We start from the raw sequence: 20,191 nt of genomic DNA on the forward strand, positions 1-20,191 counted from the left end.
GATTTAAATAATAAGGAAGATTTGTTGGTTTTCATGCCCAGGCAAACCAGAACTTCACAAGCCTCCTACCCCTTCATGAAACCTGGGAAAAGAAAGTTAAAATTTTCAATTAGGTCTTCTGATTCGTTTCAGCTGGCTGTCCTGTTCTCCTTCTGAGTGTACAGATTTCATATAGATTTACTTTTCTTTTTTTTGTCCAAAACAGCTAGTTAAGGTAAACAACCATCTGTGCTTTGAGAACTAGTTAAAAGCAAACATTCAGAAACTTGAGGGTGTCATTCGAATTCTGCAGAAGTCACCTACACATAGTGTCAAAACAATTACGTTCTAACAGCAGAGAACCTCATTCCTGTTCCAAATTAAAGGCTAGATAATAACAATAGTTAGATAATTTTGGAACTCTTCAGAGCCTTGTCGTAATTTTTTAGCCAACACAATACTTCGCCACTAGGAACGCAGAATCTGAAGAAAAAAATTTTGCGAACTCATGTTAAATTCAAAAATAGAATTTTGCCGGCCATTGTAAAACAAGATTCATCTGGCACTAACATTCAGTGATGCACTTGCCTTATTTAGCCTCACCGTTGTATTATTATAATTTGCGTTTTCTTGAAGCTTTTGTGGATAAAAGCAATGCGTATATGTCTTCGAAAGCAATATCTTCAAAAGTAGCAGAGTAGAAAAAATCAGTCACTGTGAACCTTCTTTCTGTTGATTACAATAAGGCTGTCTCTCGCGAATAGGTGAACACTGGCCTCTCCAGTACAATGAAGATACCAAAAAGTACTGCCGTCACTTCTCCTGTTGCTTTTGACAAATGTTTTCATAAAAACCATGAGATGGAAGGAGCTTATATCCGGCTGGTGTCCAGCCTGCTCACTAAAGAATATACCTATGCATCTTCACCTGTCCTTGCCCCTATTCCAATGAAGCCGGAGTATTTGTTGTAGTTATATAGCAATAACCTCCAAGCCACGCTGATTGAAGGGGAAGAGTGAGCTCAACAAAGCAGATGGGAAGATATTTCGGTAACAGAAAGATATTTTTGTGCCGTATTTTCTCCTCAGAACTGCAACCCCTCCTTTTCCACAAACATATTCCTTTTATTTGCTGTCCTTGTGGCACTGCATGTAACTATTGCTGTCCTAGGAAACAGCTAGTTTATGATTGGAAGATTAAGAGAAATTCAACAGGGTAAGAAAAAGAAAAAGACTGCAGCAGTATAACCCTTTTTGTGATCCTTACGTATATTAATGTCTACTCTGAAATAGCCATAGAAATTTTGCAAAGATCGGTGTTCAGAATTCATTTTTTATACAATTTCTTGGATAAACTTTGCAACACATCTTAGTCGACTTTTTAAATCAATCATGTAAATAAAGACTTATCTTCGTTATACGTTGTTGATTAATAGCAAGAAATAAAAAAAAGGTCCCTCAAAGACGCTCAGGTGCCTTGAGGATACTTTTTTGTTAAAAATGAGGATTTTTTGTAAAAAAAATGGAAAAAAAGGTTTGACCTGTACTGTAGTCTTACTCGAGACCATCTCTCTGCCAGTTAAAAAACACAACTTGGCCTGTTCTGAAGGAACATGTTCGAACCGGTCACATTTCATACGAGATATGGGTTTTGGGTTGAGACAAATTCCGAACAGAATCTCCTTGAAAATGGTTAACTTACATATTGTAAATTCCACGGATTTCGTCAAAAACTTTCGAAGTTACTATCTTTACCCAATGATGGAAAACAGGCAACTAGTAGGAAAGTAAGAATATTCATATTTTTATAAGGAAATAACAAGGAAATAACATCTACTTTTAAGGTATCATCTGTGTCTTCGACCAATTTGCTCGCATTTTATTGGCACCAAAAATAACCCTGACTATAAGCCGATTTATTTTTATTTCTTTACTATTAATTTAATTACATACAAAAGAACTCTTCTTTATGTTCAGTTGTTGATAGTCAATTTCGCGTCTGTCAAAATAAAGAAACAAAAGTGTCAATATCTGTCCGTATCAGTGTAAATACCTAGAGTACATTTTAGCTTCTGGGAGCTCGAATTAGAGAGTATAAGTTTTCTTAAATGCGCTTCTTTTGGAAATAGTATTTGGTAAACTTACCAAGTTATTAATTTATAAATTTCAGGCAGATAAATCAGAGGTAATGCAGATAGCCAGCTATATCAGTGTAAGTCAAAGAAAAAATGAAAAGGACAAGGTTCAAGCCTGTCTCTGAGAAAACAAGCAAAAATAACAGTTTTTTCCATAATGGAATGAGAAGAGTTATACGGAAGAATTTAAACAAAATGGGTACTTCTTGGAAGGAGAGAAGACTTAAGCTTCAAATAGATAGGGTTGGAAGAGGGACTTACACAGCTGTATTGGCTTCAGGCGGCTTGGTGCTGCAGTGATTTGTTGGTAGTAGCAGTAGTAAGTATACATTTAAAGTGAACCAACAACACACTCAACTTAAAATTATTCAATAACTCTTAGCTTCCAAATGGCGAGCTTAAAATTTCGGCCAATTTATCAAAAAGAACAGGCTCAACAAGCCAGACTGCTGAAAACAATATAATAGAAAAGAAGAAATATTACCGACCAGAGATATTACAGAATTCAAAAATGAGAAATATATTTCACCCTTGACTGCCGAAAAATATCACCAGTGTTTTAAATCAAAATATTCCTGTCATAGCACGGGTTTATGCGCTCAATTATCATGGCACTAAACCCATAAAACCTCTGAAAGTTCATTCTTTTAGCTAACACTTTCATCTAGGGTGCTTAAATCATCAGTATAATCTAGGCTTAGGAAAGTTTTACTTTCCCATTTGATTCCATGTTCTCCAATGGCCTTTGTTGTGCTCCTTAGGACAAACTCCGTCAAAATCATCCATATAAATGGGGATAGAACGTAATTCTCCTGATTTAATACTCCTGCTTTAATGTGAAAACACCTACTAATCTCATTTTCTACCTTAACTGCAGCAATTGTTATTCTCGTACATAGCATTAATCACTTTAATGTATTTATTTGGTATACCATAGAAGAATAAGATCTTCGCAAAAGTTCATCTATCAGCTGGATCAAACGCTTGTTCATATCGATTTATCTCATAATCGATGCATTCTCTCCCCTTCCTGAAATCACACTTTTCCTCTCTTAAAATTTTATCCGAAGCATCTCTAAGTCTCAAAAGTATCATCATACTGATTTGTTTCCTATAGAAGCCAGGCTAGTGCCTCTATAATTACCACTCTCAATCTTATCACTGTTCTTATGGAGGGGTTTAATTAGTTTTCCTGAAAACGTTAGGTATTTCCCCCTTTTCAAAGACCGTATTCATAATCTTCAGAAACTTATCTTCAACAACACAGACACCACATTTAAAAAACTCTTTTACCACACTATGAGCACCTGGAGCCTTATTATTATTTAATGCTTTTAGTACTGTCACTAATTCTTTCTCATAAAATAAGTCTTCCTTCACATCCAAAGAATCACAAACTTTCCATTTTTCTCTGTATATTTTCCTGTAGTCCTATCATGCTTTAGCATATTCTCAACAAATTCTACCCATCTCTCTTAACTCTTATGGCCCCGTTCCTATCCTTCACTGGGACAAGCCCAGATTGACTATTCATTCTTAATTTATTAACATGCCAGTAACATATTTTACTATTATGCCGTCTGGCTTCATCTTCGGCAATTTTATCCGCGGCCTTCACTTCACCATCGCCTTTACCTAAATCACATTTTAATGCTTTCTCCACTTTCTTTACTTTCCTTTTATTTTCATAGATCTATTACTCAAATAATTTTTTGTACATGCCCCTCTTCCTCTCTATAAAACAAAACATCTTCACTAATATTATTTGATGTGTTCCTAACTTTCTTCCCTAAGACACAATCAGTGACTTAACAAACTATTCCCCTAAAATTATTACGTCTATCTTTTAAATTGTCAGATACTAAGTTCTTCAGTTTAGTATTCAACTATTCATGGGAAGTAGACTCATCCTGGAGTCTACCAACGTCATAACTTCCCAGAAGGTAGTTATAAATTTCAGCTTTAAATTAACCCTAGACACTACTAGATGGTGATCTTTACTTTAACATTGTTAACACAACTTCTTTATACCCTAGTATCTTGTAACGATCCTACCAGTCTTTGGTTTACAATAACACAATAAGGTTAGCTGTCTTACCATTGTATTAATACAATGTTAACTTATGGCTACTTTAAGGTCAAATACTGAATTAGTTGTAACTAGATTGTTATACATACAAAATTGCAGCAGTCTTTAGCCATTACTGTTTTCTTTTCATACACCAAATTTACCTAAGGTAAGATACCATACATCCCTATTTCTACAGAGCTGGGCGTTAAAATATTCTAATAAAAACACCATATTTCTACCTGAGGCCCTGTCTATTTGCTCTTGTAACTGTAAGTAAAATTCATCTGAGTTACTAGTATCTCCGTCAGTCAGTTTAACAGGGGCATATACTAGTATGACTGATACCCTGCTCTTTTTAGTCATAAAATGAGCAGCTAGCATTCTATGATTAATTCCTCCCCAGCTTAAACAAGACATGACAGCTTCCTTATTCATCATGAGCCTTGTTCTCTGCCTTTCCCGCCTATCAAAACAGCAAATTTAAGCAACTGAGGCAAAATAGAAAGTTAAAATGAAGGCAAACTCGTTAAGAAGCGAAGACAAATCTTATTTGAAGTGCAGGCATTATTTTATATTAGAATAAAAATCAGAACATTGCTTAGCCATAGTTTCGCTTCTGATATACCGAGAATTTCGACCAACAAAGTTTATAAACAAAAAAAGCCCCGTTTTCTTATTTTAAGAGTAAATAACCGCTATGCAGGTAGACAAGGCCAATAATTTAAAAACTATCTGATATTTACAGATCTACCCTTGAAGAAAGGAATTGTACGGGGTTTACGTTTTAATCAGTTTTAATATGGTATTGTCGTAGCGCATAATATATATTATTTCACAAAAACAACGTAAAAAGTGCATTTTTGGAAAACAGTGGTCTGTTAAGAATATTCCTTCAATTGCTAGTTTCAACGCCTTTTCACGATTCTCATTCAAGATCATTATCATTTCAAAAACTGTACAAAAATTCCAACTTTATTAAAACTATCAGAGTATCACACATAACTTGCAGCAAAACCAAATTTTCTTTATATTCAACAAATGTTTTTTCAATAGGAAAAACAAAAAATTACTGATAGAGACGGACAGCCATAACAAGAATGAGTCGGTAAAATAGAGTACGATACTTAATTTAAGAAATATACGGAAGAGATTAAAAAAACTACTTAATTTATCACAAAATAAAGCCGCCTGAGGCCGAAACAGCAACTGTCTATTTCCTAGCTATATTTACCTCGAGTGTAGATACTCGTTTAGCCTTTTCTGACACGTAGGTTTGTACCATAGTTCATAAAGTTCCATGGCTCGCAACTAAGAGCTCTGTAAAGATTATTGAGTAATTTTACGCGGATATATATTAAACTAAAAGCTGGATTTTATTAATTATCACAGCAAAATACCTATATTTTAGTGCAGTTACAAGCTTATTGTTGGGATTAGTTGTAATAATTTTACTTGAAATTTGTATTGTCCAGAAAATAGTTTACTTCCAATCTTACCAAATTTTATTAAATTTGTGAAATGGTGTTCACGGTGACAATATTTTTTTCTTTCTAAAGTACTAAAAATTGAAAAAAAAGAAAGCTTCTGTATGGGGTGTTAACGTCATTTCCAAAGAGCACAGGCAATGCATAAGTGTGGACACTGGCCCTTGCGCCGACAAACAAAAAATCATTAACACGATCTAGTGTTTGGCCTCTTTTGGCATTTTGTTAATGTTATAACAAGCAAAATCAGGGTAATTGGCAATATTAGTATAGCAATAAGTGTCTGATCAAAGTCTCTGAAAAAAGCAGTGCTTCCACCATGTCGGATCTTTGCGACATTGTCAAATATATGGCCTTCTTGTCGGGAAAAAAAATAATCGCTCATACGTCGGAGTTGTGTGAGATTTTCAGTAAAAAAAAAAAAACAAAAAAACAACTGACATTTGTCTGAATTTAATTGTGTTAGTTTTTCTTTTTATGGCACTATGTATTAACCAAGTGACATATAGCGATCGCAAATTCTGTCGGTCCCGGTTTTGCTACTTTAGGCACTTCCAGGTAAGCTAGGACGATGAAATTTAGCAGGTGTATCAGGGACCGGACCAGATTAAATTAGAAATAGTGGTTTTCTCAATTTCACCATCTGAGGGGGGGGGGGGTCGGTTAACTCGGAAAAATAGAAAAATGAAATATTTTTAACCTACGAACGGGTGATGGGATCTTAATGAAATTTGATGTTTGGATGGATTTCGTGTCTCAGAGCTCTTATCTTAAATCCCGACGGATCTGCTCTGTTTGGGGGAGGGTTAATCCTGAAAAATTACAAAAAATCAGGTATTTTTAACTTACGAAGGAGTGATAGGATCTTAATGAAATTTCATATTTAGAAGGACCTCGTAACTCAGATCTCTTACTTTAAATCCCGACCGGATCCAGCGTCATTAAGGGGGGCGGGGAGTTGGGGGAGACCGGAAATCTTGGAAAACACTTAAAGCGGAGAGATCAGAATGAAACTTGGTGGGAAAAATAAAAACAAGTCCAAGATACGTGACTGACATAACCGGAACGGATCCGCTCTGGATCCGGTGACATATGGGGGAGTTGAGGGGGGGGGGAGAGCCTAAAATATTGAAAACGCTTAGAGTGGAGAGATCGGGACGAAATATGGTGGTGAAAATAAGCAGAAGTCCTAGATACGTGATTGACATAACCGGAACGGATCCGCTCTATTTGGCGGAGGGTTAATTCTGAAAAATTAGGTATTTTTAACTTACGAAGGTGTGATCGCATCTTGATGAAATTTCATATTTAGAAGGACCTCGTAACTCAAATTTCTCATTTTAAATCCCGACTGGATCCAGCGTCATTGGGTGGGGGGGGAATCTTGGAAAACACTTAAAGCGGAGAGATTAGGATGAAACTTGGCGGGAAGAATAAAAACATGTCCAAGATACGTGACTGACAATACCAGACTGGATCCGCCTTCTTCGGTGGAGTTAAGGGGGGAGGGAGTAATTTGGAAAATTAGAAAAAAATGAGGTATTTGTAACTTACGAACGGGTGATCAGATCATGAAATTTGAAATTTAGAAGGATCTTGTGTTTTAGAGCTCTTATTTTAAATCCCGACCAGATCCGGTGACACTGGGGGGGGAGCTTGAGGGAGAAACCGGAATTCTTGGAAAACGTGAAAATTGAGGTATCTTTATCTTACGAATGGGTGATCGGATCTTAATGAAACTTGATGTATAGAAGGATCTTATGCCTCAGATGCTCCATTTTTAATTCGAATCGGATCCGGGGACATAGGGGGTTGGAGGGGGGAAACAGAAATCTTGGAAAACCCTTAGTGGAGAGATCGGAAAGAAACTTGATAGGAAGACTAAGCACAAGCTATAGATATGTGATTGACATAATTGGAACGAATCTGTTCGCTTTGGAGGAGCTGGGGATATTAATCTGGAAATATTAAAAAAATTGAGGAATTTTTATCTTAAGAACAGGCGACCGGATCTTAATGAAATTCGATCCTTAGAAGGAACTCATGTCTCAGAGCTCTTATTTCAAATCCCTACCAGATCTGTTGACATTGGGGGGAGCTGGAGGGGGAAATCAGGAATCTTGGAAAACGCCTAGAGTAGAGAAATCTGAATGAAACTTGGTGGGTAGAATAAGCAAATGTCGTAGATACGTGATTGACGTAACCGTACTGGATCCACTGTCTTTGGGGGAGTTAGGGGATAAGGTTCAGTGCTTTGGCGAGTTTGGTGCTTCTGGACGTGCTAGGACGATGGAAATTGGTAGGCGTGTCCGGGAGCTGCACAAATTGACTTGATAAAGTCGTTTTCCCCGATTAGACCATCTGGGGGCTGCAGGGAGAGGAAAAAGTAGAAAATATGAGGTTTTTATAACTTACGAGTGGGTGATCGGATCTTAATGAATCTTGATACTCAGAAGGACCTCGTGACTCAGAGCTCTTATTTTAAGTCCCGACCGGCATTAAGCCTCCGATTTTCCTTTTAAATCAATCGATTGATTCTTAGAATTTTGCTAGAGCTCATACCATATGAGCTCTTGGCTCGTCCGGCCTCGTCACAAGTTCCATATGAGCTCTTTTTTTTACTGGAGAAGGAAAAAAATCAAAAAATCTATCACTAGCTTAAGAAAGGCGAACATTTTGAAAATTTGTACATGTATCTTTGCTGCTGCTGCTAATTCGGGATCTAATCTTAGGGAAGTTAAAGTGAGACTTTTTGCCATTATAAGATTAGAAAAGAAAGATCAAATAACTTGGCTCAATATTGTCAACAAAGCAGAGGAAAGCTAGGTTGCTATGGCTACTAACGGGTTACACATGTTGAAAAAAAATAAGAATCTACTGCTTCAGATTCAACTTGAGTTCCAGCTCTATGTGTTGAAACCGTTAACAAATTTTAATCTTTTTTTTTCACGGTGAAAAACTTTCGTTTCAGAAAAATCAAGTAGAGGTGGAGATATATCTGGTAAAATTGAACATGAATTTCATGAAGACTAGCTACATAACGTCACCGTCACCACTGAATCTCGACCATGACAAAGCAAGTGAATACCTTCCAGCTGAACATGAGTACTTAGGGATGGCAGCTCACGAGTCTTTTCACACCTTGCAGTCAAATCCAAGTACAAAAGCAGATAACGTGAAATGAAAGTCATCTATGAATGTACTCGTAAGTTATATGTAGAGGCGGTGAAGCAATCAAGCAGCCATTCTCATTTGCGAACTGTCTACGTCTACGTTGTACGAAATCCTTGACCCTACGAAAGATTCGGACAAAGGTGCAATTGGGCTTCTGCAAAAGATTCTACTGAGATATAGTACACCATCGTAATGCGGAGAAAGATTGTAGAAGAATGGCGGAATATACTGCTTTTTGCTCTTCCAAATGTGACAGATGTCTGCGACTTTTGGCGACACGTGGCTTCGATAAAAACTCTAAATGGCACCCAGAGATTCTCTAACATAGTAGGCATTGTCCAGTACCTTCTGACCTTACCATTTTTGAGCGTTGTTGTGGAACGATTCTTTTCGGCCTTGAAAGATGTTAAAATAGATCATAGAAACTCACTCAAAAGTGTGACCCTTACCTCAATTATGCAGGCCAAGTCTAGCATGAAAAGGAAGAGACATGTGTTCCATAATCTAGAAGTCGATGCTCCCCTCTTAAATCTACTCGAATTTGCAAAAGCCAACACGACAGGAGAAGAGTGCCTTCAGTGTAGTTAATAAAGTACAGTTAAAAAAGAAAAAATTATGAAAGTTGGTTTTTTATTTGAGGAAAAAAAAGGAATTTTTTTTTCAATAAATTTCTATGAATTTTTAAAAATATATGAGATGAAAAGAATAAAAGAGAGACTAAATAAGGTGCGATTTCTTTTTCTTTTGGAATGATAAACACATATATGTTAGTTTTGAGGGAGAAGGAGCCGTAGAACAGACAATGTAAAATCTTTTCACGTGAAAAAAAAAATTATGCAACTGAATAAAGTCAGATTTCTCTGGTCGGGTGTCGGAAATTTTTGACTTTTTAAATAGACCGGTTTGAAATCTGAATGGAACAAAGTGGAAGCACTGAAAAAAAAAACCATATCTATGGCTATGGGATTGTGATCTTCTTAGGGGCAACGACACTCTAGGCTGAGCAACTAGTGTAAAATGTGCTCCAAACTTTTCTTAATTATTCAAAGGGAACTCCAAGTACCTTTTGGGGACACATAGTTTAAGAAGCAGAGAAATATGCTGTTTGGACAAATTCCCAGATCAAACAAAAAATCTAGTTGCTATAAATTAAGACAAATTATGTTCTATTTATAGTTTTGAAATAAATACAGTATACGAGGCCGTCATATGGAACAATTATAAAGCCTAATAATTGTTTGTTAAAGTCATATTCATTTTTGATGTTTTAGCGTCAAAGCACTTCATCAGCACTACATGTTCATAGGGGAATTGACCTTAAAACAGTTATTAATGGCAAACTCAAGAAAATTTGGCAAGCAAACACTATACTATATTTGTAGAAGAACAGCATTATAATGTTGCTATTTTAATATTTATTCCTCTAAATTACAAATGCGATGACTAAGTGGGATAATTAATTACACAACCATACCTCCTTACTTTACGAAAATGGCGCTTCTTAATTACGCAAAAATTTTTACACAAATAATAATTTAAATTTGTTACAAAGTACAACAAACTTGGAGCCAGATTATATCTCCATGAGTACGTTCTTCACCGAGTGTCAAAAGCACTCCAACACCACTATTCTCAATGCTCGAATTTCCGACATTCTTTGTTTTATGAATTGCAGGATTTAATGCTTCAAATTGAGTTAAACGTTGCTACCGACACACGGAAACGGATTTGTCAAGTATAAAAAGTCATAGACGTCTAATTTTCATTTGCCATAGATTTTATTCATTGTAAATTTTATTTGTCCTGGAGGCAGTCTACTATCAACCTTTGTCAATCGATTTGGTAAGTATGAGAATAAATGCACGTGAAATTTTTATTTTAGCAATATAATTTAATCCGTCCTAGATCTTATTTATTCTCAATTTTATTTGTCCAGAAGGCAGCCTAGCATTCTTTGATAATAGCTTGAAACCACATTTGTCCGAACTATTTTTCTGCGATGACTTTTGATTTGGATCTTTTTATGACCAAATTAAAATCCGTAACGTTTCTTTTTTTATTTTGTTTTATAAAGTTTTTTTTTTATTGTCCCGGATTTTATTTATCCCGGAGGACGTCTACCATCTAATTTTTTATTTTCATTTTACAATTAAACTTCGTTTGTCCTAATAATTTTAGTTGTTGTGGAAGAAGCCTAACATGCTTTGACAATAGCTTGTAGTTACATTTGCCCGACATTCTTTTTATGTAGCGACTGTTTTGCTTATGGATAGCCTAATTACAGGTAGTATATTTTCTCTCTATTTTTTTCGTAATAACGTTATATTTACTAAAATTTAATGGTAGTGCAAAGCAAGGTAGCTAATACATCTTCAATTGTTTACTCGGGCTACATAATAAATTTTACAAATCAAACAAGCAAATATTTTTTTCTTAGAAATAAAACGAAAAACTTTAAAAAAGGATAAAATAGCATACACACGTTTTTATCGCTTCTAAACAAAGGAAAACAAAAAGGCACAGGCGACTCTAATTTTCAGAATATAAGCTTTACGAAAACACATTATAGGAGATTACAATTAACGCCCCAGGGTCAAGATTCAAAGGTTGGCTCCGTTTCAATATCGACACGGCAAATGGGACATCGCTTATTGCTTGACAGCCACCGATCAACACAGGGAATATGATAAAGATGCATACATGGCAAACGTCTGGAAAAAAGAGTAGCATTTATATTAGTAATTTACTTCAACAGCAATATTTACTGTTACTTAAAAAGAAGGCATTTATGAAAGAAGCAGATCTTTTATTCTTGTATTAAGTCTGTGGCAAGGCTTGTATATAAAAATAACAAGAGCTAATCTATGTAACAAATATATTACAAAGGGTTTTTTTTTTACAGAGAATATATTGCATAAGTATACACATTATTCAGAAACAAAGAAGAGAGCATATCCAACATATTTTCTTGTATTTTGCAATGAAAAAGGAAGTTGGAACAAAGATGGAAAATTGAGCCCTAAAATATTTTTTGAAGCTTTATGCGCACGCCCCTTCCCAAAAAAGAAAACCCATCGACCTCGCCCTAATACTTAGTTATTCTTATTAATTTAGAAAAAAAGTTCTAAATACTAACCCACCGTTTAACTTACAAGGTTGACAGTATTTAATTTAACCATCGTTTAATTTATAAGGATGCCAGTATGACATCTGAGATTGGGAGACTATGTATACATAGCTTTAACCGATTTTCCGTTTCAGATTTTACACTCCATAACATTTTAGCCAAATCGTTCTTTTGTCGCAAAGAATGGAAGAAATCGGTTCTCCACTGTAACATGATTTCTTTTCTTTTCTTTTTTTTACTACAAATAGGTACTAGAGATGTTACTTCCCTTCAAATCTTCGACGGTATTACAATATGTCATCAATATACAATCTCCCCAGAAAAAAACTGAAAAAAAAACGACCATAACAAAAATAGCCAATAAACATTTAACCACAACCAGCTTTCTCGGTAAAAAATTATTACAGCAAAAAATTACAAAATTACAGAAGTAAAAAAAAAAGAACTTGAAAAAAATAAAACAAACCGAATATTAGAAGAGTCACCTTGACACTATAGCCCTAAAAAGGTGACTGGAGGCCATAGATTTACTATCCGAAAAGATACCAAATAACATAGAAAAGACATTGGACACGCGATCCGGTAACAGCCACTACGTATTGAACGAGAATGAGGACAATCAACGGAGCTATTAGAAATGAGGAGCTACAAAGTCAGTTTTCCTTGCTTTATGGATATTAGGACATCTTTCCTGGCGGCATGGAAGAAAATAGGCAGGGTATTCGCAAAAATAAATGTTGTCTGTAGTTTAGCATTAAATGATTTGTCTATAATAATAATTTAGACACCCTCTGTACAAAAAATGCATCATAGAGGAGTTAATGAAGAAAGAAAAATAGAAAAGCGAAAAACACTCACGTAACAACACAAAAAGAGATAAAAAATGAACTATAGGTCGAACACTAGTGATATATATTTAGTTCAGAATGCACGCAAGAGGAAAATCAACAATTCTGTCGCAACTCAGAATTTGGTGGAGAGTATATCTATTTTTTTTTTACACATTTCAATCACCCCATAGCGCCTAGAAATGTAACAGTTTCGTATCCAAATGGGTATACATAGAAAATATTTGCAAAACCAAAAAAATGCTGATCTGTTTACGCTTCCTTTGAGAAAATAATCGCCACACTGGTATCAGGAAAAATACATGCGGTGCAAGAAATGAATTGTAAAGCCGACCCAGTGTTCGTTTGTCAAATTGGCCTTTTACCCTAGCAAGCAACCCATATGATTTTCTCAGTTTCTCCTTCAGCGAGTTTATAATAAGTGTTCTAGTAGCTTTAATCGAGCTCCCAAATGGGAGACCAAGATACTTGAGTGAAGAAGACGCAAATACAGTAGTAGGACCAACTTGAATAGCCGCATTTGGGGATTGTTGGGAACCCGAACCGAAAACAAGAAGTTCTGTTTTAGAAGTGGCAACTGAAAGTTCGATTCCGTTTAAAGTAGCGCAAACACTGTCTACGGCTTTCTGTAACCTTTGGAGGTCATCAGACAGAAAAAGAATATCATCCACAAATGACAAATGGCTTGCATCTACATATGGCTCAATTAGACATGGCGGTAAATGGCGAGTAGCCGAACGAATAGAACTATTAAAAATCACAGGACATTAAGCACTGAACCTGGTTTTACTCCACGACGAACATTAATACGGTTACTCACATGGCCTCCTACTCGCACGCGAATTGATGCTTTTCGATACCATGTCCACAGACATGCACACATGAAAGGGTCCACACCACTTCTTAGTAGAGATAAAATCCCTTGGGAATGTTGAATCTTATCAAAGGCTTTAGATATGTCAATAGCACAAACGTAAAGATTCTTTTTCGAATGGTTATGACGTTCAAAAATCACAAGAAAAGTTAGGTGGGCATTTTAGACACCAAAACCTTCACGAAACTCAAACTGTTGGTCCCCGTGGTCACATTTATGACTAATTTCTCTATATAATATCTTTTCAAATAGTTTTCCTAAAACTGATCATACTATAATTGGTCTATATGAATCAAATAAATTTGGATCTTTATATATTTTTCTTTGGGACACAAGTTACAATACCTTCACACAATGCGTCTGGTACATATTGTTGAGCAGCCAATGCCTGAAACAATATTGCAAGGAGTTCAAATAGTTTAGGGGTTCCATGAATCAAATGTTCAGGCTGAAGACCATCAGACCCTGGCGCTTTCCTACTCTTCAGAAGCCGAATCAGAGCCTAAATTCGTGATGGGGTGATTGCAACAAGGTTACGACTGTGTTCAAGTTTTGAAACATGGTTTTCTAGGACTTCTCGAAACAAAAAAGTTAAAAAAGCTTTCTATAATCACTAAAACTGGATAGAGCAAGGCATAGAAGTGTTTGCAAAGGCAGAAATGAAATACAACCATATTAATAAAAATCTTAGAAAGAAAATAACATACCTAACATCTTCTTCTTCTTCAAAATCACAAAGACAAATTGTGCATTTCTCAGTATCATCCGTCTCTTTCGATACCTGAAAGATAATGAAGAAGTTAAAAAAGTCTACGGCTCATCGGAACTTTCGCAAGGCTTTGTTTCGTTTTTATTGAACTTTCTAATCAGAAAGTTATTTTTTTGAAACAGTAGCCTACTCGATCAAGATTACCACGACTCGCCCTGTTATTTAATATTAATTGTCGAATTTAAGGGCTTATGGGGATAACACATTCTAAGCAGCCCTTGTTACCAAAAAGAGTATCGGGTGATGGTGAAAAAGGGATAGAATTGAAAATGGAATATAGAAATAGAATATTCAACATTAGAGCTTGGTAAAAAGCTAGACATGCAATTAATTAACATTTCATATTATTGAAATCACTTATTTACAACTATAGATAAATTATAAAGTTTTAATTGTAGCTAATTTATTTCTGTATTTCTAATTGTGACATACTACTACTACTACTAACAACTCAGCGCAGCAACAAGCCGGCAGAGGCAAACACAGCCCCGCAAGCTGCTCCTCCATCCCAATCCATTCAAAAGTTTCCTCTTTACGCCCTCCCAAGAAGTCCCAATTTCCTTTAAATCCTTTCTTACTACTTCTTTCTACCCGATTCGGGGATGACCTGCTTTTCGTTTGGCCCTTGATGATTGGCCGAAAAGGGCGATCTTTTGTAATCTGTCCCCCTTTCTTCGTGATGCTATGTTTCTGTTTTAGGCATTGGAATTTATTCTATTCTTTCCAATCACCGATTCCCGCATTCTCATGCTTAACTTTACGACATTCGACACAACACATGATCGAGTAAGTAATTTGTTCCTGCACCCAAAAAAGTTGCCTAATGTTATATAGTTGCAGAAATAAACACAGCCATGGTGACAATTATAATCTAGCCCTGCGTTCTCATTCCCAAGGGACTGCTTATCCAGCTCACTCAGGGAACGAGTCATTGGAATAAGCACAGATCAAGACAGAGATAGTACACATGGCATGTCAGCTGAAACGCTCAATTGAATTCATAGGTATTAAAGCAAAAGATAATCAAAACTAAAATAGATAAATAGAATTGAAACAAAAGGGCTGAACATTAATGGCTGGACAATATTTCATACTCTAAAATTGTTTAAAACATTTTGACGGCTGTTTTGCTCAAGAGCCTTAGCTTGTTGGAGCTTGTCGATAGTGAAAAAGTAAACAGAATCCAAAAGAACAAAAACAATACGCGCCTTTCTCATACATAAGGCTAAAAATAATAAGTAAAAAAAACTGTTGCATTCAATTCATCATTTCGAGAAACAAAAGCCTGAAAGGTTTAGAATGAGGGAGGAATAAGACTCTTTTTTTCCATTTGTGACTTGTTCCCTGACTATCTTTTATTAATGGATCCCCTCTGCATTCAGGGATATACATATATGCCGCAATGCATATCTCATACGATCAAAAGAAAAGCATAATAACACAAAAGGGTAAATATTAAATTACTAAAACAGGCAGTTCAATCATTCATTGAAAAACATCATTTATGCTCGTGATGAACCTGGCAGCAGGCAGATCACAAGAATAACATGGCTGTCCCATATTTATACCTGGACCTCTTTGAATAATGAAACACAAAATGATGCTTTATTCGACAAACTCAAATTTGCTTGCGTTTTTGATATGTAGAAAACAGCTATCGTTTTGAAAAAGAATACTACCTTTTCTACTTTCCTAGCAACTTATCTCAAAGATTTACCTTCAATTCCAAGAAAAACGAAAGACATTAAAGTATTGTTCTTTCTCTATATAAAAAGCTTTTAGGCAACATAGTTAGGTATTTACTCCTTTAGAACAGTCATGCGCATTAATATACAGGGTAGTGAAACTGCGCACATTGGAAATGCGGCCTGTGAAATTGCACTTCCTGGATAGATACGATACAATCCCTCTTATCACCATTTTCTTTTTTTAATTTCTCAAGTTGCACTAAATGTTTTTACTCAGTGAAAACATGTTATATCTTTTTTTCTTACTTGCAGAAAAGACGGCTCATGAAGGCCAAGTACAAATTCAGAGAGGTCGATTCTTTCAGAGAGTGACTCGAATTACGGATTCGATCTTATATTTTGATCTAAACATTTTAAACGACGATTTTAACTCATAGTTTATTCAGAAAAAAAAATTTACTCACCTTTTTGTATTTATGTGCCAAAGTCCTTCTGTCTATTAATGATTGTAACGCACCAAGAGATGGCATGTCAAATGGGAATATACCAAGACCGTTGCTGAAATGCCTTGGTGCACGAATAACTCCAAAACCCTACAAAAATAAGGCAGAAACAAATTAGAGTTAATTAACAGCTTTCCGATTCAGTTTTAGCACCAACCTGGTGTCGAATACCTACAATGTTTTTCGTAACAAAATATAATAAAACTTTCAAATTTAATATTTTATTATTCACTTTCAAAATTCTTATTCACATTCCCGATTCATTTTCGACACTAGATTTTAACTATTAATTCTTTTTTATCAGAACTAAAAGTTTGATTTTCATACGCAAGTCATTTCTTTTGGTGAAAAGCTTAGTCGAAAAATAAAATGGGCGTTCTGTATTAGGGCAACGCCAAAACCAAAATGGACTAAGAAGATTAGAGTAATCGTAAAAAAAAAAAGCTTGGTACAACAGCAGAGAAAGAGGAATAAGTAAACTTAAAACAAGTATAATACAAAAATAAAAACTTCTTATCTCTCATTTAATTGAAAACAACGATTTGCGAATATTCCCAACTAGCTTCAGCAGAATCCAAGGGGGTAATAGTGACAACCTTCTCGTAATACCCATTAGAGTAGTAGGCGGTAATGGATGCCTGCTTCTACTCATTTCTGTGCCTGTCCACCCATAGGCCATGCAGCCCAGTGTCTGGACAAGTCAAGGTGTTTTGCGGGATATGTTGCCAGGGTTAGATGGGTTGAAGCCAGTAATACCTAGCAAAATCATACCCAGTGGGTTAGTCCCCAGGACATATGAAACACCGGCCATGGTACAAGAAAAAACCCATTAAGGAGAAATCTGGGATGGGAGGAAGAAGTTCTCTTGCTATTACCGGTTCTGAGGACCAAGCCCGAGTCACTGACGGTTGGCGAGTCACAGGTGATTCTCCCCTCTCTTTTAAGTGATGGTGTTGTGGTAATGGGGAAAACCATAGTGGACACCTCAGCACTACCACAGAAAGAAGACAATTTCCGAAGATTGGCGGAAGGGAGTCATTATACCCTTTTAGATAGGGGATGGCTCTAGAAGCGACTGTTAGAATTACCGTGGAATAACACTGCTATCAGTCCCGAAAAACTATTTTAAATGGTCCTACTGGGTCAATGTTGGAATACTATTCGCATAATTCGGCAACCGGAGCAAACTGGTTTTATATCGGGCCGTTCAACCATACAGCATACTTTCACGATTCGACAGATAATACAGAAAGCCACGGAGTACCAACATAAGGATTTTTTTTTGCTTTCGCCGACTTCCGTGCTGCGTTCGACTCGATGAACCAAGGAGCTCTTTGACAAATTTTAGAATCGGCCGTCCTCCCTGCAAAATACTGCTGACTATTCAAAGCTCTACACCATCGTACAGAGATCTGTGTTCAAATCAACGGTCGGTGCATGTTGCCGCAGAGCTCTATATATCATCATAGAACACGTTATGACAAAGGCGACTTCACGACTCAGCTTTGCGCTCAAGTTTGGAGATCGCGTCACCTCAGATGCTGATTTTACTGACAACCTGGCGAACCTAGCAGACTCCATGAACCAGCTACTGGAAGCGCTTCGAATCCTACGAGAAGAGACTGCAAAAGTAGAACTGCAGATAAACTGGAATAAAACGAAAATTATGGCCACGTCTTCTCCTGGTGTCACTTCTCCAGTTAGTCGGGACAGAACAGCTAGCATAGAGGTTGTCCACAGGTTAATCTACCTAGGCTCCACAATTTCTTCAGATAGCTCGCTTCTCCCCGAGCTACAAATAAGAATATCCAAAGTGTCACCTTTGATGGAAACCGAATATCAGTCGTTCAACTAAATTGCGAATTCTTAACACCGTCATCGGTTCTGTGATGCTTTACGGAGCTGACACATGTCATGCATCAGCCATACCTAAAAGGCTATCAATGTACTTCAGTCGAAGGGCCTGAGAAGGATCGAAGGTCTAAGGTGGCTTAACTTCATGAGCAACGAGAGGCTGCTGCAGCTCATCAAGTAGTCTCGGTTTTCCAGCCATACAGCCAAGAGTACCTAACGATGGTTTGGACACCTCAAACACCAAGAACAAGAAGAACAATAGGGAATTTCTCAAGACAGTGGGGAAAAAATTAGAATGAATATTTCGGCCCTATGTCCAAGGGCCGTCCTCAGCAATACAAAAATATATAAGAAGAATAGATTTTTTATTATATAATATATAATAAAATTAATAAAACTAAAATGAAGTCTTCGTCGCTATTTACGTTTGGACACCTACTTCAAATCCCCCTGCACTTACCCACAAAGACGATCTTTAACTTTGACCCTATGGAAGCTGGTTGGAGGCGACCTCACGGCCGACCAAGGAAACGATTGTCCGATAGCCTGTCCAAGTTCCTAGCGATGGCAAACATCAGACCGAGCAAAGCCCAAACGCTTACAATTGGCCCAAGGCGGATGGAGGAGGCAGATGTCACTCTCAACGCCAAGCAGCAAGTAAGTCAATTCACATTTAGGAATGAGGTCTTTAAATAGAAGCAATTGCCTTTTTTTGTAGCTTTTTTTAAAGTAAAAATTTATTCAGTGTCAACGCAGCGCCAAAATCAAATTGGAATCAGGAAAATTAAAGTGTTCACAAAAAGATATAATTTGGTATAATAGCAGAGAAAATGGAACAAGTGAAGTGAAACCAAGTAAAGTAAATAATGTTTACTAAAAATTTTCATTTCTTATTTAATTGAAGAGCCCGTTTGCAAATATTTTGTACTGACTTCCGAAATTCAATGAATGTTCAATGTCAATTTGCCGAATGCTAGCTCCAGAGCTCGGCAACGACAATGAGCATAATCAAACTTCAAGTTTGGGTAATACTTGGCCACAAGTATGCGGAGGAAAAAACAAGGGAAGATTGTCTTTGGGGGGGGCAAATACTGTTTACAGGTTCTCAGAATAATGATAAATTTTTTTGTATAAATTTACAAACTTAGCGCCAGTAAATTTATCATAGAAAAACGTCTGTGTTGAGTAAAAAGTTCTATATCAAAACAGTGGTAAAATAGTTCTGAAAATAACCACATGGCTCGTAGTGGTGTTGTTTGGCATTGAGACACACCGCTTCTACGTCACGTTATTTTAATATATTTTTCCGTTTAGCTTTACTAAGTCACCAAAGTAGTTATGACAACTGTTTTGATAGCGTATATATTTGCTAAACTTAGTAGGATTTTAATATTTATGTAATTCTGTGTGCTTGGTAGCTTTTATTCCTGATTTGTTGTCGTTGTTGTTTTTTTATCTCTTGGTTGTTTTACGGAAGAGTTTATGGTGTATTTTAGCCACCCAAGCTCTCTAGAACTTGATGCCTGGCCTTTTTTATTAACCATGTTCCCTGTTATTTAGTCTGCAATAAATTAATCTTCTTACAAAAAATGATACGTAATTGACTTAATTACCCCCCCCTCAAATTCTGAAAATCTCCACCGGATAGCTAGTGATATTTTTAACATAGACGCTTTCATATATTGT

The 20,191-nt window shown here is 36.3% G+C and overlaps 2 protein-coding genes across 6 annotated transcripts in view; both read right to left on the reverse strand.

Moving 5' to 3' along the window:
• LOC136031090 (opsin-1-like) overlaps window positions 1–1,788 on the reverse strand; it is an 18,425-nt gene extending 16,637 nt beyond the window's left edge. For 2 of the 3 annotated variants that reach the window (XM_065710367.1, XM_065710366.1), the window contains exon 1: window positions 1,681–1,753. In XM_065710367.1, coding sequence (XP_065566439.1) covers window positions 1,681–1,682 — 2 coding nt within the window. In that variant the 5' untranslated portion in view covers window positions 1,683–1,753. Of the gene's footprint in view, window positions 1–1,680 lie in introns of all 3 variants that reach the window. The other variant, XM_065710369.1, reaches the window with a different exon arrangement.
• Window positions 1,789–5,142: 3,354 nt separating this feature from the next.
• LOC136031091 (E3 ubiquitin-protein ligase Arkadia-like) overlaps window positions 5,143–20,191 on the reverse strand; it is a 48,436-nt gene continuing 33,387 nt past the window's right edge. For all 3 annotated transcript variants that reach the window (XM_065710371.1, XM_065710372.1, XM_065710373.1), the window contains exons 6-8: window positions 16,613–16,741; window positions 14,399–14,472; window positions 5,143–11,553 (exon numbers count right to left, since the gene is read on the reverse strand). In XM_065710371.1, the coding sequence (XP_065566443.1) occupies window positions 11,436–11,553; window positions 14,399–14,472; window positions 16,613–16,741 (321 nt within the window). In that variant the 3' untranslated portion in view covers window positions 5,143–11,435. The remainder of the gene's footprint in view (window positions 11,554–14,398; window positions 14,473–16,612; window positions 16,742–20,191) is intronic.

This window comes from Artemia franciscana, chromosome 9 (genome assembly GCF_032884065.1).
Source record: "Artemia franciscana chromosome 9, ASM3288406v1, whole genome shotgun sequence".
In the NCBI taxonomy this organism is placed as follows: Eukaryota; Metazoa; Arthropoda; class Branchiopoda; order Anostraca; family Artemiidae; genus Artemia; species Artemia franciscana.